We start from the raw sequence: 26,498 nt of genomic DNA, 5'->3' as shown, positions 1-26,498 counted from the left end.
TGTTTGTAACAAGAGTGGACGTTTCGAGTTACAGGTCATGCTGGGCCAGCCCTGAGTACCACATCCCCAAACACGGAGGAGCCTCTGTGTTCCCTGATAACGCTTGTTTTGTGTATGTCTGCGCTATGAAGCGCTCTCCAAAGCATGCGGGCCAGGGCACAGTCCTTTCTTGCCAGGATCTCAATATAGTAGTAGTCCTGGTGCTTTGAAAGTCGGGATGTGTGAAGCACGTGCCACCTCTTGTCCATCTCCAGGAGCAGTCGTCCCAGGACGTCAACCTACTGCATGATTTGTGGGGGTCGGAGTTGCCACGAAAGACTGACTTACACAGGCACTGGACGGAACAACACTTCACTTACAGAGCAAGATCAGCTCCCAGAGTGAGTGTCAGTCCCCCATGGCCAGCGGGTACCACCCTACGGCCAGCGTAGGGCAATAATCTGCAAGCATCCCTCTTATGCTGTAAGAGAAGCACTCCATTCCCTCCCTGCCGGGAACAGATCGTGTACTGCGGTTGGCCTGGTGCCATCTATCGCACACACTTCCGCAAAAAAAAGGAGCACGCATTGAGTCCAGAACAAAGATATTTCCACACAAGATGATAAGCCCAGCACAGCTGTGCAGCTCTTCATCTTTGGGGAAGGAAGTATTCCATCCCCAAGGCCACGCTTATGTGACCTGGGAGGGATTGAAAGACGGCACGCACCGAACTGCCTTTCCCAACAGGATGCGCAGCTGGTCTGAGAGAGAACTAGAACATGACCTCTCCTTTGTTTGGGGCAACAACCTGAGCTCGAGGGACCTCCTTTCGTCACCATGCATCTGTCGGAAGAGGTCAGGCACCTGGGATGGTTTTCACTTAGAAACTCAAGGAACAATGACCACGCAGGCAAGAACCACAACTTCAGGCCTCTTTCCTCAAAAGGGACCTGGGCACAAAACAGCTATTCTGAAATTTCATGACAAGCCCAGTATATAAACACATGACAAATTGGACCTATAAGAAAGCTGTGAGATGGGAAGTTGAAGGTGACAGCAGAAAATGTCCATTGACTAAGTGTGGGTCTGAGAAAGAAGGTGGGCTACTTCTGGAGGGGAACTTTCAGCACCAATATGCTGACCCTTGATGTCCACTTCCCCTCAGCTTATACTAGACAAACATGTTGTGCAAGCACACGTCATAAGATGTGGTAAGAGTGGTATATACAGGCCAAGATAACAGGATATTGGGTATTTCTGAAACAGAAGAAGCTGTGGTGTGTGCTACGCAATATTATGAAATAATTATAATAAGCACCTCATATAGTAGACACCTCATCTCACAAGGTGAAGTGATGCCAGCAAGCTCCATGGTAAAGTTCCTGGAGTGTGATAAGTGCTCAGTAAGCACTGGCTGTTGTCACTATTAGCCTGCGAGACCTCTGAGCCTTGAGCAGCACACGCGGAGTATCACGGCCTGCTCCCTTGGTTAGGCCACGCTAAGCCACAGAGCTGATCTAATTCTTACATGTCATCAGTGAGGCTTGAAGGGGTGGGGTGGGGGTAATCAGAGACTCAGGAAGTGCACGAAAACCACTTACAAAATGTTCTCTACATTGCGGCAGTATATTGTGAAATCAGACATTTGTTCCTTCATTTTTTATTTCACTGAACAAACATGTATCTGGTGCTGTGTCAGACACCTCTGGATGCCTCTTCCATTCTATCTGCCCCATCGCTTACTCTGGCCACCACTACAGCCAGTTCTGCGCAGGCTCTGTCCAGCTCTGCGTGAGTAGAATCTGACAGCACCTCACCTTGGCCGTCATGCACACCCCTCTTTTCCTGTATCCGACCTTCTCTGATGCTGACATATGGGAGGCCGCTCAATACTCACACATGTGCAACCTGGAAGTACTGGGCAAGGACTCATGACTAAAGGGGCTTGGAAGCCAATGGAGAGCATTCACGGCCAAGGAGAAAGTCAGGGAGCATATGGATAGAATGACTTGTCCTGTCTGTGGATGTCAGCCAGCCTCTCCGCTCAGCTACAGCAGTGCTAAGTGCACTGAGTCCATGGACAGAGCAGCAAGGATGGAGGCTACGCATGGGCCCAACAGCATGGGCTCTCTCTCATCAAAGCCAACTGAATTATTGCCACTGCTAAATGCCTAAGCTTCCAGCAGCAGAGGCAGATGTCAAGTCTGAACACGGCACCTACCCTCAAGGAGAAAATACAGCCATGCACTGACACGTTGACTATCTTGGACCCCTGCCACACCCTGCCTGGGAGAACAATCCAACCTTAGCAGAATTGACACTGCAGACACGGGTTTTCTTTCTCTACCAGCAGTGCCTTTGCCAACCCAACCATCTAAGGACTTACAAAATATCTGATCAGACAGTATGGTATTTGTACATTGCCTCAGGCAAAGGGATCCATTTCATAGCAAATGATGGGAGTCAGTTGGGCATACGAGATCCACTGATATTACCACATACTTAATCACCCAGAAGCATCCAGACCAAGAGAATGGGGGGCTGTTAAAAAATTAGCTACGGGAACAGCAAACTTTAGGGTTGGGACCTCTCCAGAATACAGAGTATGTACTGATCCAGAAGCCAGTAACTGATGCTATACCCCTAATGGCTAAAACACACAAAAACCAAGGAGTTGATGTAGGATTGGCCCCTCTCTCCATGATTCTCAGTGATCTATCTGTGGTTCCTATCCCTGCAACATTAGGCTCTGCTGGATTCCTGGGAAGGATGGGGGTGGTGGAGACGCACTAGTATGGGGACACAGCATAGGTACCACTGAACCTGAAAGAAGTAATACAACCATCTTGAAGGGGGCTTTGTCATGGATGAGACATAATAAAGGCACGAACGTATTGGAGGGAAGCAGGAGGTGGGTTGTGTTGTGTACCACTTCGTATCCTTTTGACCATACCCCTTACCTCAGCCACAGCTCAGTCGTCACTTTTCTTAGATTTACATAAGTTTCTTGTGAGTGTCCTGCCTCAGCCTGCACTTCATAACTCGAGCTTCCTGCCCTGCAGCTTCTCTGATCCTAAGGTGCGGAACACCTGCAAGAACACAACACACGTGCATGAGCAAACCAGAAGTGTGAGTGAATGAATGCCCCTGATCCACTGTTGGCCTTGAAGGGTTGTTCCCATGATCTACTGCTGTGTGACAAACCACCCAAAGCTTAATGTATAAAATGACAACTATTTGATTCTACTCACAAATTCTATGGGTCGGAAATTCACACAGGGCATAGCAGGGATGGCTTGTCTCTGCTCCACGATGCCTGGCGCCTCACCTGGGAAGACACAGATGGCAAGGAGTGACTCCAGTGGACGGGGAGTCACCTAGAACAGTTCTGTCCAAAAGAAACATATTGCAAGTCACATATGTAATTTTGAACTTTCCAGTAGCCATATTAGAAAGGCAAAAAGAAACAGATGAAATTCATTTCGATAACATATTTTCTTTAACATAATACATCCAAAACATTGTTTTAATATGTAATCAACATAAAAAATTATTAAGATGTGTTTCATGGGCAGAGGCACCAAATCTTTGAAATCTTTCAGAACATCTCAACTTAGACTAGCCCCATTTAAACAGCTCAGTAGCCACATGTGGAGGGTAGTTGCTATATTCAACAGCAGATCTAGGGGCTTCTCACTCCCATGTCTGGCACCTAGGCTGGGAGGACCTGAAGGCTATGCTCCTCTGGGACTGTCGACCAGAACACCTGCATGTGGCCGGCACTTCCTCACAGCATGGCAGCCTCCAGCTCATCAGCGCAGCGCTCCAACAGTGAGTGTCTCAGTGAATGACCTTGCAGCTCCATGGCTTTTCACAACCTAGTCGCAGAGGTCACATGGCATACTCTATCGATTGAACGAACAATAGTCACAAACCCTGTCCATTTCAATGAGAGAGAACATAGACCCCACTGTTTGATGAGAGGACTGTCAAAGTGGCCTTTTTTTTTTTTAATGCCACAAGGATGAAAGCCAAGAGACAAATGCTTCCTGTTTCTTCCTCTGGGGCAAAATATTCTGAGATGCATTTATAAGGCTCTTCAAAAACATCCCAACAGCATCAAGCATTAATCCCCCCAATGGGTCCAGTCCCTCACTCCTGCTCCTGGGAAGACCCCAAATTACCTAGCCTCACCCAATTATTCTCATGCTCTGCTTTCAGGGGAACCTAGACTAAGATAAGACCCTACCATATACCAGTCACTAGGAAAACAACAGGGAACGAAGATACCAAAATCCCTGCTCTCACGAAGTTTATGTACCAGAAGAAGAGACAGACGCTGAAAGATTTAGAAGTAAAATATGTAATATTTTAGATAGCTGTTAAGTGCTCAGGAGGAAAAAAATCAAAGAAATTTGGGCAGGGGGAAGTTATAATTTTAGATGCAGTGTCCCAGAAAGACTGACTGAAAAGATATCATTTGAGTAAATATCTGAAGGAGGTTGGGAGAAGATAATACAGATGTTTGAGGGAAGAATGATCCAGGCAGAGGGAACAGAAATCTCTGATTCAATCTGCCTAACCGAAGCAGAATGAGTAAGGGGAAAACTAGTAGGACATGAAAACAGAGGGCAAACAGGGACCAGATCACACAGGAGCTTGTAATTTATTATGAGGATTGGGCTTTACATTGAGTGGGATTAAAAAGCCATTGGAGGGTTTCAAAGATGATTGAATTGATCTCATTTCTTTTTTAACAGGATCACTATGGCTGCAATGTGGAGAATAAATTGAAGAAAGGCAAGGGCAGACCAAGGAGTCAAGTTAGAGGCTTTTGCAAGAATTGCAATGAGAGAGACAAGGGTGGCTTGGACCAAGTGGAGAGACTGGAGGTGGTGAGGAATAATAAGGTTCTGGACATATTTTTGAAAGTAGAGCCAACATTGTTTATTAATAAATTGGATGTGGGATGTGAAACAAAGAGAGGAGTCAAGGATCAAGATTCTATGCGAGGGGGCCGGCCCGGTGGCTCAGGCGGTTGGAGCTCCATGCTCCTAACGCTGAAGGCTGCCGGTTCAATTCCCACATGGGCCAGTGCCAGATGACTCAGTTGGTTGGAGCTTGGGCTCTCAACCCTAAGGTTGCTGGTTCGACCCCTCCATTCCCGCAAGGGATGGTGGGCTGTGCCCCCTGCAACTAAGATTGAACACGGCACCTTAAGCTGAGCTGCCGCTGAGCTCCCGGATGGCTCCGTAGGTTGGAGCGCATCCTCTCAACCACAAGGTTGCCAGTTCGATTCCTCGACTCCCGCAAGGGATGGTGGGCTGTGCCCCCTGCAACTAACAACTGGCAACTGGACCTGGAGCTGAGCTGCGCCCTCCACAACTAAGACTGGAAGGACAACTTGACTTGGAAAGAGTCCTGGAAGTATACACTATTCCCCAATAAAGTCTTGTTCCCCTTCCCCAAATAAAAAAAATAAAAATAAAAGATTCTATGTGAGGAATCACATGACGGGATTTACAAGTCAGAGCATTCCCAACAGTGGTCACCTCTGATAATGGGCTATGTTCGTAACTGAAGGTGGTTAACCCCTGAGGGAAAAACTGATTAGAGGATGACATGAATCTCCTAGAGGAAGGATCCTTACCGAAATAGTCACTTTTGTCCACCGTAAACAGAAAGTTGACTGGGAGTCCCCTCCACAAAAGAAGATTTATTGGTGAGGAAAGAAAGGATTCCAACCTGGCACGTGCAGACTTGAGGTTTATGAAGAGAGAGCAAGAAGAAGGTAGTTCTTTGACATAGAGGAAGAAAAAGTTAAGGGGAGGGGCTGTTGTAACCAGAGAGCTCTGTTATAAACACAGAATTCTTCCTGCAAGGGCTTTCATGACCCACATCGGATGTGAGAGCTCCTCCCGCAGGGTCTTCTGATTCCTGCCTTGGCTAAGGTCTCTGTCATAAATTTTGACCTTCTTCTGCCTGTATCCATTGGGCAGTTGGGAAAGCCTCAAGTCATCATTGCCCTCTACTTCCTGTTGCATTCCTAGCCTCGTTCCCTTTTTTAGAACTAGCACGTTGCTGATTATATCGCATTCTGACCTCGCCTGGTGACTTCCTGATCCTTCCTTTCCTATAAATACAAGAGCAGAGCTGCGGTTCCAGGGAGCCCAGGAGTCCTCCAGCCAGCTCTGCCTGCACACCTGGAAGATGAAGATCTCTGCAGCTGCCCTCTCCTTCCTCGTCCTTGCTATTGCCCTCGGATCCCCAGCCCATGGATCCCCGGTCCACGGATCCTTGGACCATGGTGAGTTCAGTGAGCCTTCTCACTGGTGGTCAGGTCCATGATAACTTGAAATCCATGGAGGAGCGACACCTTTGTCCTCCTATGACTACTCCCCAGTCCAGATAAGGATATGAATTTAGTACTTGTTTACAAGCAGCAGCAGTAGGGTGTAGACCTCTCTCTGCAGTCTTTGATCCCTGGGGAAAACTGTATACAGTGTTCTTCCTTTTCATGGTCAGAAATATTTGATACCTTCTCTTAGCTGATATTGGACTACTATGTGCTGGATTCAAAAGAATTGTAGTGAAATTGCAAATTTGTAAAAGAAGCGTAGAATCCCTACGATGTTAGAACTATCATGTATCATCTAGTGTAAAATGACCATTTTGGAGAGGAAATGGGACACGCTGGGCAAGGGACTCACCAAGTCCACCTAACCATTCTATTCATTTATTTAACAAATAATTATCTAATACTGCCTGTGCAAGCAGGCACTGTTCTGAGTGTCTTATAGACATTAAAACATTGGCCCTTCCTAACAACACTTGAAACAGACCATCAGCAATTTATATAGTTTTGATTATTATTATATTATTCTAATTGTACAAATGAGAAAACTGCGGCATAGAAACCTTAGATGACTTGCTCAAGATCACACAACTAGTAAGTGGTGGACTTAGGATATGCACCAGATAGGAAGCTGTTATAGAAAGACAAGACCATTTAAGAGTTTATTTTGCAAGCCCCAAACACATCATACCAAGCATATTGAAGTGTACATACATGCCTCATTAAACATAATTCATATGTACCTATATAAGAAATGAGCTAAAAATTTCGTTGTATTTGACTACTTAGCATAATGCTGGTCCACAATCCTTACCCAAACATTGGGGCTAGATGTATTTTGGAATGCAGAATTTTTCAGGTTTTAAAAAGGTAATACAATATGATCCAGCAATTCCACTTCTGGATATATACCCAAAAGAACTGAAAGCAGGTCCATGAAGAAATATCTGTATACTCATGCTAATAGCAACATTATTCATAATAGCCAAAAGGTAGAAGCAACCCAAGTGCCCATCGACAAAGGAATGGAATGAGAGAAAAAAACAAAGTATATGCATACAATGGAATACTATTCAGCCTTTAAAAAGACAGAAATTCAGCCGTATACTACCATGTGGATGAACACTGAAGACATCCTAAGTGAGATAAGCCAGTAACAAAAGGACAAATGCTGTATGATTCCACTAATATAACTCACAGTAGTCAAATTCAGAGACAGAAAGTAGAATGGTGGTGGCTTGGGGGTTGGAGTAAAAGGAAATGGGGAGTTATTGCTTAATGGGTACAGAGTTGCAGTTTGGGAAGATGAAAAAAGTTCCAGGGATTGACTGTGGTGATGGCTGTGCAATATGTGAATGTCCTTAATGCTGCTGAACTGTACATTTAAAAATGGTTAAAATCTGACCAGCTCGGTCTAAAGTACACATCTTTTGTTCTTCCTCACAACTCAATAGCAATTAATTTTGTTCTTATAGCTTTGATCACATTCCTCCTTATCTTATCTGATAACTAAAGTTTAAACTCTTTGATAATCCCTGCCAGGTCTATTTTCCATTAATTTACCTAACAAAATTTCAAAACTATTTTTTAAAGGGTAACACATAACTGGACATTACTTAACATTCCTGGCAGAGTCTAGGAAGCATATTTTAATCAAACACAACAATGTTTCTGCAACAAACACATACAAATATTTATACTAATTTAGCAGGTCTAGATCACTGCGTGTATAGGGTACAAGGTCAGAGCTTCCAAGGGAAAAAAAAAACAGTTAAAATTGTAAATCATAAATTTTATATTATGGACATTTTACTACATATTCAAAAAAATAAAAAATACTTTTAAAGAGGTAACACATTACTTAACACTCCTGGCAGAGTCTGGGAGGCATACTTTAATCAAACAGTCATATTTCTGCAGCAAACACATGCAAATATTTATGCTAATAGGATAAAGACTGTCAATAGCCTCACTTCACTTTGGGTGACATTGTGCCACCAAATCAGTTAATGAAAACTTTTTCTGTTTCCAGAGCCCTGTGGATTCCAGAAATGTGCAGAAAGCATTATAGACTGTAGCATATAATGATGTTATTGATTTATTCATGGTTTGCAGTTTGCTTTTTGTATTTAAAGTCAATAGAATGTTTTCATGCCTCAAACATTTTCAAAAGTTCCCTGAAAAATCTCAGGGCTCTAATGGAGAAAACGGGTCTGGAGGCGGGTCTATAAACTAGACAGGCATCCAATGTTCCACCATCATTGCTCCTTATCAGAGAATGGGGCTCAGGAATGAAACAGGTAGAGATACTGAGGCAATGCTACCTCTCATTGATTTCTCTTCCTTCCTTGTCTGTTCCTCCCAAATAGAACTCAAAATGGTGATAGATCGGCTGGAACCCTCAATACATCAACAAGGTAAATGTTTAGTTATGACATATATAATATTTAAAAGCAGCCGGTGGGTATAGATCTGCTCAGTGGCTTCAATCCACCTCGTTTACAGGGCATGGTGAAACGGGGGCAGGGTGGGAGGGGAGGTGTCCTGAGGGCGGTGAACAACTCCAAGGGAGATCAGAATGGGCTGTAGGTCCCTACTCCACAAATGACCTCTATTCCACCTGGCTGGTCTGGGAATCGGCTCACCTTGGGAAGAGGGTGCTCAAACCCTTCCTTTTCTTTTTTTTGTTTTTTTAAAGATTTTATTGGGGAAGGGGTACAGGACTTTATTGGGGAACAGTGTGCACTTCCAGGACTTTTTTCCAAGTCAAGTTGTTGTCCTTTCAATCTTAGTTGTGGAGGGCGCAGCTCAGCTCCAGGTCCAGTTGCCATTGCTAGATGCAAGGGGCGCTGCCCACCATCCCTTGCATGAGTCGAGGAATCGAACTGGCAACCCTGTGGTCGAGAGGACACACTCCAACCGAGTGAGGCATCTGGGAGCTCAGTGGCAGCTCAGCTCAAGGTGCCGTGTTCAATCTTAGTTGCAGGGGGCGCTGCCCACCATCCCTTGCGGGAGTCAAGGAATGGAGCTGGCAACCTTGTGGTTGAGAGGACACACTCCAACCAACTGAGCCATCTGGGAGTGCAAGCTTAGCAGGAGCTCAGCGGCAGCTCATCTCAAGGTGCCATGTTCAATCTTAGTTGTAGGGGGCAGAGCCCACCATCCCTTGGGGTACTCGAGGAGTTGAACTGTCAACCTTGTGGTTGAGAGGATGCACTCCAACCAACTGAGCCATCCGGGAGGCAGCTTAGCTCAAGGTGCCGTGTTCAATCTTAGTTGCAGGGGGCGCTGCCCACCATCCCTTGCGGGACTCAAGGAATTGAACTGGCAACCTTGTGGTTGAGAGCCCACTGGCCCATGTGGGAATCGAACCGGCAGCCTTCGGAGTTAGGAGCACGGAGCTCCAACTGCCTGAGCCACCGGACAGGCCAAACCCTTCCTCTTCTGGGAGAAATGGTCTTGGACCTGTTGTGGCCCTGCCTGAGTGCCCTCAGACACACAGCTCAAGCCTGGGGAGAGTGAAGCAAGAAGATGCCAGCAAGTGCTGGTAGAGGAGAAAAATATCCCCTTTGAATCCTGTGCCTTCTCACCCTCTCCAGTACTTTGGAGTAAAGGGGGGGAAGGATCTAGTTTTCTTCAAAAAGAGATTCAGTCCTTAAATGGCCCTTCTCTCGCTGCAGGCATGCACCGTCCTGCTGATTGCTGCAATGTCTACACCTCACGAAAAATCCGATGCGTATTCATGGAAAGTTATTTTGAAACATCCAGTAGGTGCTCCCAGCCTGCTGTCATGTAAGTGCCAAGCTCACCAGCCATGTCTTGGGAGGGGGGACCTGATGGATGGATATAGGAAAAGTCCCACCCTCTGGATCCTGCCAGGTCAAGGGTTAGGCTTCTGTCCTCACTGGGCTCCTATAGAGCATCAGCTATGAGATGGTCTGCCCAAGGCAACTCCTGGAAGTCACGAAGGGAGTCTCAGATTGAGGGAGGGTCTCAGCGAAGGGATACCCTGCACTCCTACAGCAGAGAAAGGAAGGAACAAGAAGGGCTGAATGGGGAATCAGCGGGCCGAGAAAATGGGGCTCCCCCTCCCCATTTGCATACCCCTCCCCCTCACTGTGTCACCTTTCTCCCGCTTGCTCCCCAGCTTCATTACCAAGGGGCAGCAGAAGGTCTGTGCTAACCCCGGAGATGAAGAAGTTCAGAAATGCTTGAAGAGCCTGAACCAGCTCTGAGAAAAGAGCCTGGGGAAAATACTGCTTAAGGAGAAGAGATACTAGGTGCCAGCCACCCAAGTCCATCTCTCCTACCACACCTCCTAGGAGTTTCTTGGACAAATTATTTTTTTAAAAGCAACAATTACTCTTCTGTTCTGGTTATAAAAAAACTATTCATGAATAGAACATATCCAATTTAATTTTGCTTGAACTTTAAGAGGAAAAAGAAATGTAAAAATTGCTGAATTTTGGATTTGTGGGGATTTTTTCCAAAATGAGACACCATCGCATAATTTTTTTTAAGCTAAAAACATGACTCATTCAAGTACAGATTGAATATCATCAAAGATGTACTTAGCCCATTAATGAGGGAACCATAAAACTGATCCAAAGGTCATCTGAGGAACAGAGATTTACAGAGTTGGTTAGGGATGGCATTCTGAAATGTTTAACTTAGAGAAAAACAGATTAATATCTAATAGGGCAATATAACTATAACTTTTAGGATCTTTTTACTGGATAAAAACCATTTGCATCTGCACTGGACAAAACTATAAGTTAACATGTATTTTCACATAGTCTGGGCCCTGATCAATAGTAAATAGAACATCAGTCAAAAGTTTATTTCCCTCACAGATGTAAAAAATCCTGGGACTGAAGCTAAAGTTGAAAAATATTGAATGTCAACTATAACTAACTATAATTAAATTCACACACAGTCACGGGAGGTGGAGCACAACATAGGGAAGATAGTCAATGGTATAGTAACAGCTATACACACTGTCAGAAGGGTAACAGACTGTGGGGGAGGGTTACCACTTTGTGAGGGGTATAAATGTCTAACTATTATATTGCTTTATACACCTGAAACTAATTAAAAAAATCCTGGGGTGGGTCTTTTAAACGATGTTCCAATGTCGCATTGAAAGGCATGCAGTCATCCTGTTGCCTTATTTCTGTTCTGGATGTTTCTCCTTAATAGATATAACTTCCTAAAAGATGTCTTCTTTAAAGTTCAAAAACATCAAGAAAAACATTTAAAGGTGGAGTTAACACAATTTTATATTCATATCTATTAAAGCCTATACACTTACATTTATAATTAGTAAATCTTGGTCAACTGTCTCCTAAAGTTCAGAAGCACTGAATTCTGAACAACAACAAAATTTTTATTCAAAAAAATGTTTAGAACCTATGCTTACTTTTTGGGTGATTTGCCATAAGAAATCAACAGGAAAAGAAAACTTATTGATAACCAAATATCCTTTATAATAATAAATTACTACTAGAAAAAAATCCTGAGACAATGATTAAAGCTGGAAATTACTATAATGTCAGAAAGATTCAACTCAAATTCACAACATAACTCATCCTTCCTACTAAAATAGCTAATCTTTGAAGGTTTGACTATAGTTTGGAAACGTTTATTTTACTCCATCATCTGGGAGGAGAGAGATAAGCAGGAGATGGCTGGGGATAACAGTTAAAGCACAGATGTACATAACAAGCATTCAGGTGATATTTATGCAGGTGGTCCTAGGACCTCACTTAGAGATACCATTTTAGGAGGCGTGGGTAAATAGGTAGGCGTACTCGCTGGTGATGGACAGGTGAAGGGGAAGAGTGTCTTAGTGTATTTCACTCCCTCATGGATGCCTTCCTTTTTTCACAGCGTAAGTGGAAATCCCTAGTTCCTTGGTTGTAAGTGCAGAAGCTGATTATAGGGACCCTGGCTCTGGTAGGTGAAGAGGAAGGAGAGGGACTGGTCAGGCTTTCACTGAGGTTGTCAGAGAGCTTCATTTTTAAGGCGTGGAGAGACATGGGCCTTCTTGTCTTTGACGAGAAATTATCCAGGGTACTGCCCGATTCTGTCTGGCCCCTTGTCCCCTCTGAAGGGCTCCCACAGCAGACAGATATCCTTCTTTATAGAGAGAACTGTGCTTATAATTTATCCTAGGGCCAACCCTGCACCTGGCTGTCCTGAAATGGGGACTGGCAAGGTTATAGCTTCTCTCAGCCTAATCTTCTCCTAACACCCACTGACTCTGATCTTTGTGTTACCCTGTTTTTTCAATAACCTTCTCCTTTACCTATATGAGGATGTAAGTTTGTTCAGCCTCCTTGTGTTTTGCCATCAAGCTGATGCCTTTATATAGAACAGGAAGTTCTCACCTTACGGTCAGCTGATGTCATCTTTTCTGATCCCCTGCTGCTACTATGAATTTATTTTTGTTTTCCTATTGATTCTGTCATTTCAATGGGCGTTGGGGAGGTGAAAGAGGCAAACACAGATGCTCAGGGTTCTGGCCTATGTTTTGATCTTTCCTGTTGTTCTCATTACTTCACTGTATTCTGTTGAATTCAAAAAACTTGGATTGTAACACCAGCCCACTGAGCCCTGGAATACAGGATTAAGTGATGGCAACAGCAGCTTTTGGCTTCTCTGTACCATGTTTCCCCGAAAATAAGACCTAGGCAGACAATCAGCTCTAATGCGTCTTTTGGAGAAAAATTAATATAAGACCGGGTCTTATACTATATTATATTATACTATTATATTATACTATTATATTTATACTATTATATTATATTTATACTATTGTATTATATTATATTTATACTATTATATTATATTACATTTATACTATACTATTATATTATATTTATACTATTATATTATATTTATACTATTGTATTATATTATATTTATACTATTATATTACATTTATACTATACTATTATATTATATTTATACTATTATATTATATTTATACTATTGTATTATATTAATTATATTATATTTATTACATTTATTATATTATATTTATTTATTATATTTATTATATGTATTACATTATATATTATATTATATTAATTATATTATATTATATTATATTATATTATATTATATTATATTATATTATATTATTATTAGAGATCTGGTCTTATATTATAGCAAAATAAGACCAGGTCTTATATTAGTTTTTGCTCCAAAAGATGCATTAGAGCTGATTGTTCAGCTAGGTCTCATTTTCAGGGAAACACGGTAGAGATTCTGTTTCAGAGCCTTGGTGAAAATTGTTGGGTTTAAACTGTGCTAGACCTAAGGGGAATGTGTGTAGTTTCATTGGGTTCTCTGGCTGGTCAAGTTGTTAGCTCACTAGAATGAAATGGAGAGCACAGACCACCTGAGCAGCACGAATGGCAGAGAACCAGGTGTCTCCTAGTCAAGCCTTTGGGTCATGACAATGGCAGCTGACAAGAAATGAAGGATGGAAACTGAGAGTCTCCTTTCTGACCAAGCATCTGTCAATCACAGAAGGTCTTTGAGGTCTTAGAGGAGATAATGGCATGTTACATCTGGGTCAGTTGTGTGAGACCCACATACTCTAAATATTCTTACATCCTAGTCCTCAAAAACAGAATGTTTTTATTGCTTCCTTCTTTTCTGTGGTGCCTCTGACAGAAACGCCCCTCATCCCAACTTTTCCCAGCAAAACTCGACCCATCCTGCAAGGTTCAATTCAGGTGCCACCATAAAATTTTCCCTCACTATCCCAGTCAGAGAACCTATCTCCTTTTTCCTGAAATCCTGAAACAGGTATTTATTGTCACTCAAACAGATAATTATTGAGTGACTACTGTATGTTATACATTGTGGGCCTTAGAAAACCATGACAACAAAACAAACTAGATCCCTGCCCTTCAAGAATATTTCAGTGCATAGAGAAGACTGAAAATAAGAAGATATGACATCTGTATGCAAGAATCATATCTAATTCATCACGAAATAGCCAAATTGTGCAACACTGGATTAGAACAATGAGGTTGTTTGTACTGAGATCAACCAGCCTGGGACATAGGCCTCCTTAGGCTCCAGTCAGGCTCCCCAAGGGCTGATGACACCACTGTACTGAAGCACACCAGTTAGGAAGCCGTACTACTGGCATACATACCTCAGAGATATTGTGGGTTTGGTTCCAGACCACTGCAACGCTGGTGGAGGTCTTGCTTTCAATTTGTGAAAAACGCAACATCTGTGAAACATAATACACGTAACATGAAGAACAATAAAACTACGTATGTCTCACAGATCAGGGCTTCTGTAGCGTTAGCATGCATTAGAATGACCTGGCGGGCTTGTTAAAACTAGCCAAACTAAGATTGCTGGTTCCCAGCCCCAGAAATTTTAATTCAGTAGGTCTGAGGCTAAAGGATCAGCGTTTCTAACAAGTTCCCAGGTAATGTGGATGCTTCTTAGTGAAGTGGAAATTTAAAAAGGAGCTCTCACTATTGACTTTGTAACTGCAGCATTGTTGCCATTTTTATAAAAAGCACATAGTTCTTTAGTAACCAAAAAATAAATTCAAATAATTCATAAAATGAATCTTCTTTGTCTTTTCAAGGACGAACAACAGAGACCAATTCTTGACTTGTGTTGACACTTGACTTTTTCATGATGAAGCTTACTGTCATGAGGGAGACCCTGCTCGCTGTGCCATGTGTCATGTGGGACGGCCTGTGGAGTCTCTGCTCCCGCTCCCCACATAAGAACGCAGGACATGGTGAGGCCAAAAAGGAACACCCACGGAGCCATAGATGGGGGAGTCATATCACTATATTCTCGCTTGCAGCATCCGCCTCTCTGCAATCTGCTCTTGCTAGCTCAGCCACCATCTTCTTGCTAGCCCCCATTTTTCTACTAGCATAGCCATGGCAGTTATATTAGTGGCCAATGGCTCACTGGTTACAGCTGACAGCCAACTGGCCACAGCTGATGGCCATCCAATCACAGTTGATGGCCATTTATTACCTAAGCCAGCACCTTTCTATGTGAGGCCAAGAGCCTGGAAACTGCTTTCTGGGGCTCTGTCCCCACACTTACCTTTCAAAGCTGCTTAATTATAAAAGAAATATACAACTGGCAAAAGTGTAAACATGGTTAAATAAGTCTGACAATCAAAATTGAATTTTTAAACGTAAAAATCTTGGAAGTTGTGCAAAATAGCTAGAAAACAAATGTGTTTAAAAGTTGTATAGAAGTTTTATAATAGAGCTGCACAGAAATCAAGGCATAAAAGGTTGAATGGAAGCAGCCATATTTTTACTAATTCTCTTTTAGAACAACAAACAAGATTGAAAAAGTAATACAGCTCATTCTCTTTTCTCTTGGTGTGGGCCAAGACTCCACCAGGGCTGGACCCACATGGTTCAGGCCAGTGGGGCTGGGACTGAGAATATAGCCAGTGTGGCCAGAAGATTTGTTACATACAGGGGATAGAGAAAAGAAGTAAACACATTGAGATTAATGGGAGCCCGGTTTCTCACTGCGAGAGTAGGGAGGAAAACATACAGAAAGAAAAGACAAAAATAAACTCTGTGGTGTTGATTTGGAATTGAATGTACTGGTATAAACTTTCGGTTTTTCATATAGCTAGACAGATGATATAGAAATTGCTATAAATGTCTGAAATCGATATACCAGAAATAGATACACATTTATACACACACTTATGCATATATGCCTCAATATAGTTCCTAGTTCTCTCCACTGAGAGCTCAGACCTAAAAGTAATGCCACTCCCAAAGCATGAGTGTCTTAAGCACCCAGATCTTGGTTTCTCAAAACCATTCTCCACTAACAGGAAGCAGGACTCATTAGAGAAATGGCTGATTCCAGAGTGGGGGCAAAGTATAAGATAAGCCTGGATCACCTTTTCATGCCAATAAGTAAGAAAACGAGGATAAATAATACTAAAATCTTCTAAAAAGAGGAAAAACAAGGATACATAATAAGTACTCAAATTTTCCTTAAAAAAAAAGGAAAAAATCAAATCAGTGCAAACAAAAGTTCCCCCCAAAATATTCTCAATATTCTCAACATAGAATTCTATACCCAGCAAAAAATACTAGTCAAGTGTGAAGAATGAGTAATGACTTCTCAGGCAAACAAGAACTCAGAAAAGTTTATGTCCCATATACGCTTTCTGTATTATTAAATTTTTTAAATCAATGTATAGTTGTTGCTTTAAAAAACATTTTTAACATTTTTTTAAAGAGGCACTGCATGCTCATCAGTGGGCAACAGAAGAACATTTAAGGTCTCTAATTAATTATGTTGCTACCAAATTCCATTCATCCCACTGGATTGCAATTTTCATTTACCTTTTTGAGTCCCTCTTTAAGCTACGAGTCCTCTAAGAACAGGGTCATCTTCATTTCCACCCTCCAAGCTAGCCCAGTACCTGGCATTTGATATTGTGACAAAGAAGTGATGTGGTCACTACACCCTACTCCCTTTTCCTTATGGGCACCCAGATGAGCTATATTTTCATACATTTGTCATTAAGTTGGAGCCAGGTGACTTCACTTTGGCCATAGAATATAAGTGAAAGTAATTTATACCATTTCCAGAACTGGCCCATAGAAAACTTCCAATCCCTTTCTGCTTGTCCCCTTTGGTAAGAAACCTAGAGGACTTACGTTGAAAATGGTGGCATCACAAGATAGAAGAAGGTTTGTCCCTAAATGGGTGCATGAAACAGCCTTCCCCAACACACACACACCCTTATCTCACTGCTGGCCCACTCTGGACTGTGACATGAGCAAAAAAATAAACTATATTTAATTAATCCCCTGAGATTTAGAGGTTGTTTGTTATAGCAATTAGCATATCCAGACTAATGTAGACAGGAACTCAATAACAGCTTGGAAAAATAAAGGAATTTCTTATAAAGCTCCTAGCAACAACTTGGCAGGTAGGCTAGCATCCACAAAAATAAAATAGTGAACAGTATTTCTTTCCAACTCATATTTTTCTCAGAAACAACTTGTTTCCTTAAAGTGTTCCTAATGACAATTGTTATCATTTGATTTTAGGTGTTTAAATAGAGTTATTATTGATGACACCAAGTACAGAAAATTCCTAATAAATTCGTGTCGTAGCACCTAAGCATGAGAATTCATCTACTTCCTGTGAGATATACATACTTAGACCAGCTCGATTTATTTATTCACCCTTCTCCTACAACACATATTTATAAATCACCTGCTATGTAAATCACTAGGCTCTGCGTGAATGGACAAAAATAAAGAACAGATGCTCCCTGCTTTGAAGAGTCAAGGAGAGAGGCTGTAATCAGCTCTCTAACCACAGCAGCAACTAGAATGGGGCGTGTGCCCTCAAGAAGAGCATGGTGAAGGCCTCAGAGTCTGGAGCGCGAGTCTGCAGAGGTGGCTCTCAGGGAGGAAACTGCCTCCCATCCCTAGCGGGAATAAGTTTAACCCTTTGATATAAGCCCTTCCTTAGGCATAGACTACAAGCATGGGGAGTGGGGGCCAATGTCTCAGATTTAGCAAAGATCTCAAGGCTGGGATGTGTCCAGTGTCCCTTTCCAGGCCTCAGAACAAAGCCACATCGGGGCTGAAGACTCAGGATCTGTTTGTCTGGAGATCAGGGTGGGGTTTGGGGTAACAGGATAAGGTCTTGAGCCCCCCCATGTCAGGTCTAGGAAATCCTCACTTCAACTCTTAAGCAGAACCTTCAGCTCCCAGTCTCATCACCAGCCCCTCACCATACTCTGGGGTGAGGAAATGCTCAGTAGATAATTTATGTAGCAAACATTATATCATGGTTGCGTTACACACTAGCCACTGTCCCAAATGCTTCATGAATATTAGCCCATTTCATCTTTGTATCAGCAGTTGAGGAAACTGAGGCAGCGAGAGCATGCATCACTTGCCCAAGTTTTGACTCCACCCTCAACAAACGTGCAGGATATGACATCGCTGAGGCATCCACTGCCTTCTACTTCCCTTTGACATTTCAGTTCCCTTATTTATAAAAATATTTTGCCTCAAGGATCATTTTTCTACACTTCTTCTGCCCAGGAGCCTCAGAAGTGCCTACCAGGCCAGCTCTCCTGCAGCGGCTCCCTCCACAGAAGAATGAAGGTCTCTACAGCTGCCATCTCCTGCGTCCTCGTCATCATCATCACCATCCCCCAAGGGTCCAAAAGTGAACTTACCCCAAGTGAGTGCAATGCCTTGATTTCCTTCCAACCTGGTCCTTGTGGGGAAACAAGCAGAGATAAGGCTGCTGGGAAGATGAGGAGGAGGGGCTCTAGGAGGAGCTCTGGTGTTTTCTTAAACTGATTTCATCCCCACCCTCCTCAGGACCAGTCCCCCTCCCCACCATGGAGTGAGGCCAGCTTGCTTTTCTACTCCCTCAATTCATTTCTCTTTGCCATTAAGCATAAAACTGGCCCACCTCATTTGGGGGACATTATCCCGAGGGAGACTGGGAAATAGTGTTTTGTCTATTTGTCTCCTGAGATGCGGGCCCTGCCTGCTTCCAGGGTCAGCCTTACACAAGCAGCATTGCTAAGGTATGGCCCGAGGGGAAATGCAACAGTGTGTGTGTGTGTGGGGGGGGGGGGGGCATCTAAGCCACCTTGTTTCAGCTTATTTCTTAGGATGATCTGCCTTTACAAACCAAACTTCCTCACCCTTCAATTTCACCTCGTTTCCTTTTTGCAAACTAAGGGGAAACACAGAAGGTTGTTGAAATAAAGTTAGTCTAACATTAATGGGAATGTGGACAGTTTGATTTGCCTCTCTGAAAAGTCATTGGTCAGCTCAGAGGAATGCAGTGGGAGTGGGTCTCTGGACCAGGTCACCCCTTATTCATTCTTCAGAGAGTGAGGACACTGCCTGGAATGGAGGACCATGCCTTTCTCTTTCCACCCCAGCATCCAGCTACCCTCGTTGACCCCTGAGGCCACTCGCATTACTGTCCAGGTTGGTCACACATCATGCACGTCCCAATCACCCCACCCGTAACCATAGCAGGTGCTTGTTTGTACAGAGCCCTGGGTCTAAAACATCTTTCCTGTTATGTCTATCATTTAAGTTTGGTGTGGCTTTGCTGTCACCTCGCACCTCCTATACAGTCATGAAATTACAGAATGAGAAAATAAGTGAAATATCACCTGATCCAGTGATTTAAAAAAAAAAAAACCTTTCCATGAAACCTTTCCTTCAAGCAAAAGCTTACACCGAGATCCAATATGTAAAGCAGATAAAAGGGTTGAATGGGGTCCTATACCCAAGACTCCCTCTCAAATGTATCAGTACCTCCAAAACAGTCCCTGAAGCTCCCAGAGCCCCAGAGAACTCCGTGTAAGAAAACCCCAATGCACTCCAACAGACTTCTTGGCAGATGAGGAGACACAAAGGACGAAAGGGATGATGGGCACAAAGGCAGCAAACGCAAGGTGGGCTTAGAATCTGGGGGTCCTGACTCCCCGGCCGTTGTCCTTGGGGCTTGGTGTGGGCCTCCTCCCCTCTTGGAGGAACGTGGAGGGGCTGGGTCTACATTCCCAAATGGTATCTGTCCCAATCCCTGTTGGGAATTCTTCCAAGTATCCCTCCTATGTGGAGTGTCTCTGCAAGTGTGCCCACAGGGATCGCGCGTGCTGGCTGACAAGGTCAGGGCTGGGCTGCCCTTCAGTCCTGGAGCTGAGTCATCAGCCAGTCTTTCCGGGAGGGATGAAGAATAGGAAGCAGGGTGGCTGCTGATGGAGGACGAACACAAGAGGACCCAGAGTCATAGAACAGAGAGGGAGAAGGAGACGAGAGGACTGACTTCCTCCAGGGCCCCCTCTCCAAATTCTGCAGGGCCAGCCCTCTCCCACCCCTCGGGGCACAGAAGCAGCAGCAGGAATTGCCCTGAACAAAGGGCCCAACCTCAGCTTCCCTCCATGCTTTCTCCACAGGAGGACCTTACCACCCCACAAAGTGCTGCTCCAAATACGTTACCAACAAAATCCCGCGTCAACGGATTACAGATTATTATGAGACCAGCAGCCAGTGCTTCAAGCCTGGAGTTGTGTAGGTGGCACCCACACACCACCCTGGGGAGATGGAGCCTGCAGGGTCTGGGGCAAAAGCGGGCAGGGAGGATGCAGAATGGGGACTCCGCAGGGTGCCTCTCGGGTGTGCAGACACAGGGAAAGGAAGCTGAGGGGCAACCTGGGGGCCTTCTGGCCTATCTGGGGCCTGCGGGGAGCCAGGAAGAAGCTGGCCCTACAGCTGGGGAGGCCTCAAGGGAGGGGAACAGAAGGCAGAAGGGACTTCCTGGACGGGGACAGCAAGACTAGAAGGGTCTAGGGGCCCTGAGGGGCAGGTCTCAGAAAGGAGAATGGCCCTGGGCCGCCTCTAACAAAGGAAGGAGAACCAGCCTAGGTCAGGTAAGGGGCTGTGAGGAAAGGAGAACAAGCTCTCGCTTCCCAGCGGCTGGACCTCTGGTTTGTATCCGTCTCCCTTTCTCCACAGCTTCATCACCATCAAGGGCTACTCCATCTGTGCCAACCCCAGTGATGCCTGGGTCCAAGACTACATCAAGGAGCTGAGGAGCTCTGAGGGACCCGGACGTAGTGGACAAGAGCACAACTCAGAATCTTAAAGAGAAGAGGCCAAGCCACCCTCCCACCCCTCACAACTCTCAGCCCCAGCGACCTCTTGGGAGCTGCCCTGCCTTGAATTAAAGACCAATCATGCCCCCCTGCCCTCATTCATTTCTGCTGAATTTACCCATTGGCGGTGAACTGAGACACTGGTGAGCCCAACCCAGGGTGGCGCCCTCAGCATCAAGCCTCGCTCTGCAGAAGTTTGGCCAGAACCCGGTGCGAAAAAGGGGTCAGGCCTGCAATGTGCGTAGTGGGAAGCTGAGCAGAATATGATAAAGACACTCAGGGAAAGGGCCACCTTTGCACAATAAATAACTGCAATAATAACACACACCACTTTTTCAGTGCCTTCTGTGTACATTATCTTATTTAAGCTTTACAAGTATAAAGCTTAAGAATGATTCATGGACATATTTTATTCTTCCCTGTCCGCTTACATATATTAGGTTGAACTATACTGTTTGACTCATGTTTGTATCCCCCCCAAGGCCTGGTTCATATCAGGTGCTCAGAAAATGGATGGATGGATGTACGGACGAATGGATGGATGGATGGATGGATGGATGGACGGACGGACAGACGGACGGACGGATGGAATGAGACAGGAATGAAGAGGAGGCTTACGCTCCCAGAATAGCACCCAGCTGCTCCCAAAGGCTCTCGGACCCATCTTCAGGGATCAATGAGGAGCTCTACATACTTGGAGTAAGAGCGTGCCCAGGGTAGGAGCAACCGCCACTCTTCCTCCCAGCCCTCCACAGACAAGGGCCAAGAGGGGCCTGCATGCTAAAGGTACAAGCAGGTTTCCTCAGACCTCCTTGCCGCCATAAAAACAGAGGTCAAGGGAGTAGCCCACATACACACCCTCCTTATCCTCACGAAAAGCCAGTTTCACTACCACTAACTGCCTTCGACCCACCAGGACTAAATGCATTATATGTTTTTCCCTGTTTGTGAGCAGTCACGCCAAACAGCAAGCCCCATAAGGATCTTCATATTCCGTGTTCTGCCCCTGCCTCCCTCCCCTCTCCTATGAAACACACCCCCGTCCCTCTAAAGCTCACTGTCCATCAACAGCAAAATCCGCTATATCTTCCATCTCTTCTCGGAATGCTGCCTTCAATATGGAGCTGGTTCCTGGAATGGGCACCTGCAGAGAGAAGATGCTGAGGGGCAGGGGCAGCCTTAGCCAAAGCCACAGGGCCCAGCTGGGACTCGCGGAGAAAGGCGCAGGTTGTCAGACTCATGGTGTAGTGGCGCCCTCTGCTGGCCATGATTGGCCATGGTGGCAAGCCGGACAAACCCATACTAAGGACACCAGGAGGGATCAACCAACTAGACCTAAAGCTGGTTTAGGGTCCAAGGTCCAAAGAGATTAATGAGAATACGGACAAATTAGCCACACACCTCAGCAAAAAACAGAAACCCAAGGACCAGGCACATTGTCTTGTTGGAGTAGTAGTAGCATAGTTTGTGACGTGTCCTTAGACTGGGGATGGGGGGACATCACTCTCCGAGGCCACTAAACCCTACCCTTGCCTCAGTCTGTGCTCTCTAATCCTGCTTTATGTTCACCCTCCCAAAAACTGGTCACCTGGGGAAACGGGCACTTCGACCCTCCTTCCTTCCTCCCCATCATATAGACAGTGGCAGGCTAAGTGGTGAAATCACACAGACCTGGTTTTCAGTACTGCCGATCTGCCTCCTACCCAGGTGACCTTGGACAATTTAACCTCTCCAAGCCTCAATGGGCTCATTTGTAAAATGGAAATAATCTCTACGTCAAAACTGTGAGGAATAAGTAAAACAGGGTATGCAGGGTAGCTGGCACACGGCACACATTTGCCACCTCTTCCCTCTCTGTCCTTTCTTTCACATGAATTTGAATCTTACTGAATTCACCTTTGCCCCAGGTCCCGCCCTCCATCGCCCTCCCTTCCACAAACACTGAGGGAGGCCCGTGGTTTCTCCTCCTCCGCTTGCTTTGAAGTGGTCAGAGTCCAGAGACCTGAGAGGTCAGAGACAGAACAACCAGCAGCAAGAAGGAACATCCCTGCCCGGCTCTCCCCTGAAGCTGAACGGCCCCACCACAAGGATGAGGTTTTCTGTGGCTGCCCTCCTCCTCCTCACGCTCACCCTCACCCTCACCACCACTTCTGCTTCTCAGTCAAGTGAGTCCACCTGTCCCTGTAGGGCAGCAATGAGAAAGGGGAACAGGAAAGCTGGCATCGAGGTGACACCAAGAGTGCTGTCGGGTGTCTGTCATCATCCCTGGGGGCCTTTCCTCCTCTGCATGTGGGGCTGCTGTCCTCAAACTCTACCTTTTGGAAGTAGAGCTGGGGTGTGGTCCAGGTCCTTCCGGGGTTGGGCAGTTCGGGGAAGCTGAGTCAAGGTTACGTCAGCAGTAACTCTGATGTAAGGTTACTTCAAGGTCACATCAAGCCTTTACAAGGAGAAGCCAAGGAAGTAACAGAAGAGACGATAATGAACGTATGCAATGAAGAGGCAGGCAAGGCAAGTGGATGAGAAAAGGCTGCTGTCTGGGAGAGCAGGACGAAGGGTGCTGGGGAGGCAGGCTGACGTGACGTTTGGGGCGAAGCACGGGAATAAGGAGTCTGACCCTAGACACCCCTTCCTCCCAGTGCCAGGCACAGATTGCTGAGACTGAGGCAGCCAACAGGAGTCCCAGTGGAATGCCTAAGAGGCCATTTAGGGTTTCATAGCCCTCATCTCCATCCCCCAGCCTAGGTCTAAGTAAAGTCTGTGCAGCTTATTTTTCAGCTTATTTCTTAGGATGATCTGCCTTTACAAACCAAACTATTCCTCACCCTTCAATTTCACCTCGTTTCCTTTTTGCAAACTAAGGGGAAACACAGAAGGTTGTTGAAATAAAGTTAGTCTAACATTAATGGGAATGTGGACAGTTTGATTTGCCTCTCTGAAAAGTCATTGGTCAGCTCAGAGGAATGCAGTGGGAGTGGGTCTCTGGACCAGGTCACCCCTTATTCATTCTTCAGAGAGTGAGGACACTGCCTGGAATGGAGGACCATGCCTTTCCCTTTCCACCCCAGCATCCAGCTACCCTCGGTGACCCCTGAGGCCACTCGCATTACTGTCCAGGTTGGTCACACATCATGCACGTCCCAATCACCCCACCCGTAACCATAGCAGGTGCTTGTTTGTACAGAGCCCTGGGTCTAAAACATCTTTCCTGTTATGTCTATCATTTAAGTTTGGTGTGGCTTTGCTGTCACCTCGCACCTCCTATATAGTCATGAAATTTCAGAATGAGAAAATAAGTGAAATATCACCTAATCCAGTGATTTTTTTAAAAAAAATGTTAGACCATGAAACCTTTCCTTCAAGCAAAAGCTTACACCGGGATCCAATATGTAAAGCAGATAAAAGGGTTGAATGGGGTCCTACTCCCTCTCAAATGTATCAGTACCTCCAAAACAGTCCCTGAAGCTCCCAGAGCCCCAGAGAACTCCGTGTAAGAAAACCCCAATCCACTCCAACAGACTTCTTGGCAGATGAGGAGACAGAAGGGAAGGAAGGGGTGATGGGCACAAAAGCAGCAAACGCAAGGTGGGCTTAGAATCTGGGGGTCCTGACTCCCCGGCCGTTGTCCTTGGGGCTTGGTGTGGGCCTCCTCCCCTCCTGGAGGGACGTGGAGGGGCTGGGTCTGCATTCCCAAATGGTATATGTCCCAATCCCTGTTGGGAATTCTTCCAAGTATCCCTCCTATGTGGAGTGTCTCTGCAAGTGTGCCCACAGGGATCGCGCGTGCTGGCTGACAAGGTCAGGGCTGGGCTGCCCTTCAGTCCTGGAGCTGAGTCATCAGCCAGTCTTTCCGGGAGGGTTGAAGAATGGGAAGCAGGGTGGCTGCTGATGGAGGAGGAACACAAGAGGACCCAGAGTCATAGAACAGAGAGGGAGAGGGAGACGAGAGGACTGACTTCCTCCAGGGCCCCCTCTCCAAATTCTGCAGGGCCAGCCCTCTCCCACCCCTCGGGGCACAGAAGCAGCAGCAGGAATTGCCCTGAACAAAGGGCCCAACCTCAGCTTCCCTCCATGCTTTCTCCACAGGAGGACCTTACCACCCCACAAAGTGCTGCTCCAAATACGTTACCAACAAAATCCCGCGTCAACGGATTACAGATTATTATGAGACCAGCAGCCAGTGCTTCAAGCCTGGAGTTGTGTAGGTGGCACCCACACACCACCCTGGGGAGATGGAGCCTGCAGGGTCTGGGGCAAAAGCGGGCAGGGAGGATGCAGAATGGGGACTCCGCAGGGTGCCTCTCGGGTGTGCAGACACAGGGAAAGGAAGCTGAGGGGCAACCTGGGGGCCTTCTGGCCTATCTGGGGCCTGCGGGGAGCCAGGAAGAAGCTGACCCTACAGCTGGGGAGGCCTCAAGGGAGGGGAACAGAAGGCAGAAGGGACTTCCTGGACGGGGACAGCAAGACTAGAAGGGTCTAGGGGCCCTGAGGGGCAGGTCTCAGAAAGGAGAATGGCCCTGGGCCGCCTCTAACAAAGGAAGGAGAACCAGCCTAGGTCAGGTAAGGGGCTGTGAGGAAAGGAGAACAAGCTCTCGCTTCCCAGCGGCTGGACCTCTGGTTTGTATCCGTCTCCCTTTCTCCACAGCTTCATCACCATCAAGGGCTACTCCATCTGTGCCAACCCCAGTGATGCCTGGGTCCAAGACTACATCAAGGAGCTGAGGAGCTCTGAGGGACCCGGACGTAGTGGACAAGAGCACAACTCAGAATCTTAAAGAGAAGAGGCCAAGCCACCCTCCCACCCCCCACAACTCTCAGCCCCAGCGACCTCTTGGGAGCTGCCCTGCCTTGAATTAAAGACCAATCATGCCCCCCTGCCCTCATTCATTTCTGCTGAATTTACCCATTGGCGGTGAACTGAGACACTGGTGAGCCCAACCCAGGGTGGCGCCCTCAGCATCAAGCCTCGCTCTGCAGAAGTTTGGCCAGAACCCGGTGAGAAAAAGGGGTCAGGCCTGCAATGTGCGTAGTGGGAAGCTGAGCAGAATATGATAAAGACACTCAGGGAAAGGGCCACCTTTGCACAATAAATAAGTGCAATAATAGCAGACACCACTTTTTCAGTGCCTTCTATGTACATTATCTTATTTAAGCTTTACAAGTATAAAGCTTAAGAATGATTCATGGACATATTTTATTCTTCCCTGTCCGCTTACATATATTAGGTTGAACTATATTGTTTGACTCATTTTTGTATCCCCCCCAAGGCCTGGTTCATATCAGGTGCTCAGAAAATGGATGGATGGATGTACGGACGAATGGATGGATGGATGGATGGATGGATGGATGGACGGACGGACAGACGGACGGACGGATGGAATGAGACAGGAATGAAGAGGAGGCTTACGCTCCAAGAATAACACCCAGCTGCTCCCAAAGGCTCTCGGACCCATCTTCAGGGATCAATGAGGAGCT

The 26,498-nt window shown here is 45.7% G+C and overlaps 4 protein-coding genes across 4 annotated transcripts in view; 3 read left to right on the top strand and 1 right to left on the bottom strand.

Annotated features, from left to right (window-relative positions):
- LOC109447853 (C-C motif chemokine 4) overlaps nucleotides 1–14,587 on the bottom strand; it is an 89,256-nt gene extending 74,669 nt beyond the window's left edge. The window contains exons 1-3 of the mRNA XM_088802080.1: nucleotides 14,508–14,587; nucleotides 3,231–3,307; nucleotides 2,940–3,068 (exon numbers count right to left, since the gene is read on the bottom strand). The gene's annotated coding sequence lies outside the window, so the exon portion shown is untranslated. The remainder of the gene's footprint in view (nucleotides 1–2,939; nucleotides 3,069–3,230; nucleotides 3,308–14,507) is intronic.
- Nucleotides 5,936–10,802, top strand: CCL15 (C-C motif chemokine ligand 15). Its single transcript, XM_019732544.3, has 4 exons — nucleotides 5,936–6,286; nucleotides 8,704–8,751; nucleotides 10,015–10,126; nucleotides 10,482–10,802. Exons 1-4 carry the CDS (start codon nucleotides 6,190–6,192, stop codon nucleotides 10,567–10,569), a joined length of 345 nt encoding a protein of 114 aa, XP_019588103.3. The 5' UTR covers nucleotides 5,936–6,189; the 3' UTR covers nucleotides 10,570–10,802.
- A 374-nt stretch (nucleotides 14,588–14,961) lies between the features above and the next one.
- Nucleotides 14,962–21,351, top strand: LOC109447854 (C-C motif chemokine 14-like). The gene is made up of 4 exons (XM_088802079.1): nucleotides 14,962–15,116; nucleotides 18,442–18,583; nucleotides 20,328–20,442; nucleotides 20,887–21,351. The coding sequence occupies exons 1-4, from the start codon at nucleotides 15,114–15,116 to the stop codon at nucleotides 21,014–21,016; spliced, it is 390 nt and encodes a 129-aa protein (XP_088658205.1). The 5' UTR covers nucleotides 14,962–15,113; the 3' UTR covers nucleotides 21,017–21,351.
- A 1,647-nt stretch (nucleotides 21,352–22,998) lies between these two features.
- LOC141568794 (C-C motif chemokine 14-like) lies at nucleotides 22,999–26,135 on the top strand. The gene is made up of 3 exons (XM_074319416.2): nucleotides 22,999–23,191; nucleotides 25,110–25,224; nucleotides 25,669–26,135. The coding sequence occupies exons 1-3, from the start codon at nucleotides 23,116–23,118 to the stop codon at nucleotides 25,796–25,798; spliced, it is 321 nt and encodes a 106-aa protein (XP_074175517.1). The 5' UTR covers nucleotides 22,999–23,115; the 3' UTR covers nucleotides 25,799–26,135.
- Nucleotides 26,136–26,498: the final 363 nt, after the last annotated feature.

This window comes from Rhinolophus sinicus, chromosome 12 (assembly GCF_057876585.1).
Source record: "Rhinolophus sinicus isolate RSI-liver-muscle chromosome 12, RSI-T2T, whole genome shotgun sequence".
NCBI classification, from domain to species: domain Eukaryota; kingdom Metazoa; phylum Chordata; class Mammalia; order Chiroptera; family Rhinolophidae; genus Rhinolophus; species Rhinolophus sinicus.
Note: the sequence above shows the minus strand (reverse complement) of the source record. Positions and strands in the feature narration are given on the sequence as shown.

What these genes read in the sequence shown, in the direction of transcription:
- CCL15 (XM_019732544.3), top strand. Translation starts at nt 6,190, where the DNA reads ATGAAGATCTCTGCAGCTGCCCTCTCCTTCCTCGTCCTTGCTATTGCC. An exon ending in CCACGGATCCTTGGACCATG is followed by an intron (nt 6,287 to 8,703) that starts GTGAGTTCAGTG and finishes CCTCCCAAATAG; the next exon opens with AACTCAAAATGGTGATAGAT. An exon ending in ACCCTCAATACATCAACAAG is followed by an intron (nt 8,752 to 10,014) that starts GTAAATGTTTAG and finishes CTCTCGCTGCAG; the next exon opens with GCATGCACCGTCCTGCTGAT.
- LOC109447854 (XM_088802079.1), top strand. An exon ending in CAAAAGTGAACTTACCCCAA is followed by an intron (nt 18,584 to 20,327) that starts GTGAGTGCAATG and finishes CTTTCTCCACAG; the next exon opens with GAGGACCTTACCACCCCACA. An exon ending in TGCTTCAAGCCTGGAGTTGT is followed by an intron (nt 20,443 to 20,886) that starts GTAGGTGGCACC and finishes CTTTCTCCACAG; the next exon opens with CTTCATCACCATCAAGGGCT.
- LOC141568794 (XM_074319416.2), top strand. Translation starts at nt 23,116, where the DNA reads ATGAGGTTTTCTGTGGCTGCCCTCCTCCTCCTCACGCTCACCCTCACC. An exon ending in CACTTCTGCTTCTCAGTCAA is followed by an intron (nt 23,192 to 25,109) that starts GTGAGTCCACCT and finishes CTTTCTCCACAG; the next exon opens with GAGGACCTTACCACCCCACA. An exon ending in TGCTTCAAGCCTGGAGTTGT is followed by an intron (nt 25,225 to 25,668) that starts GTAGGTGGCACC and finishes CTTTCTCCACAG; the next exon opens with CTTCATCACCATCAAGGGCT.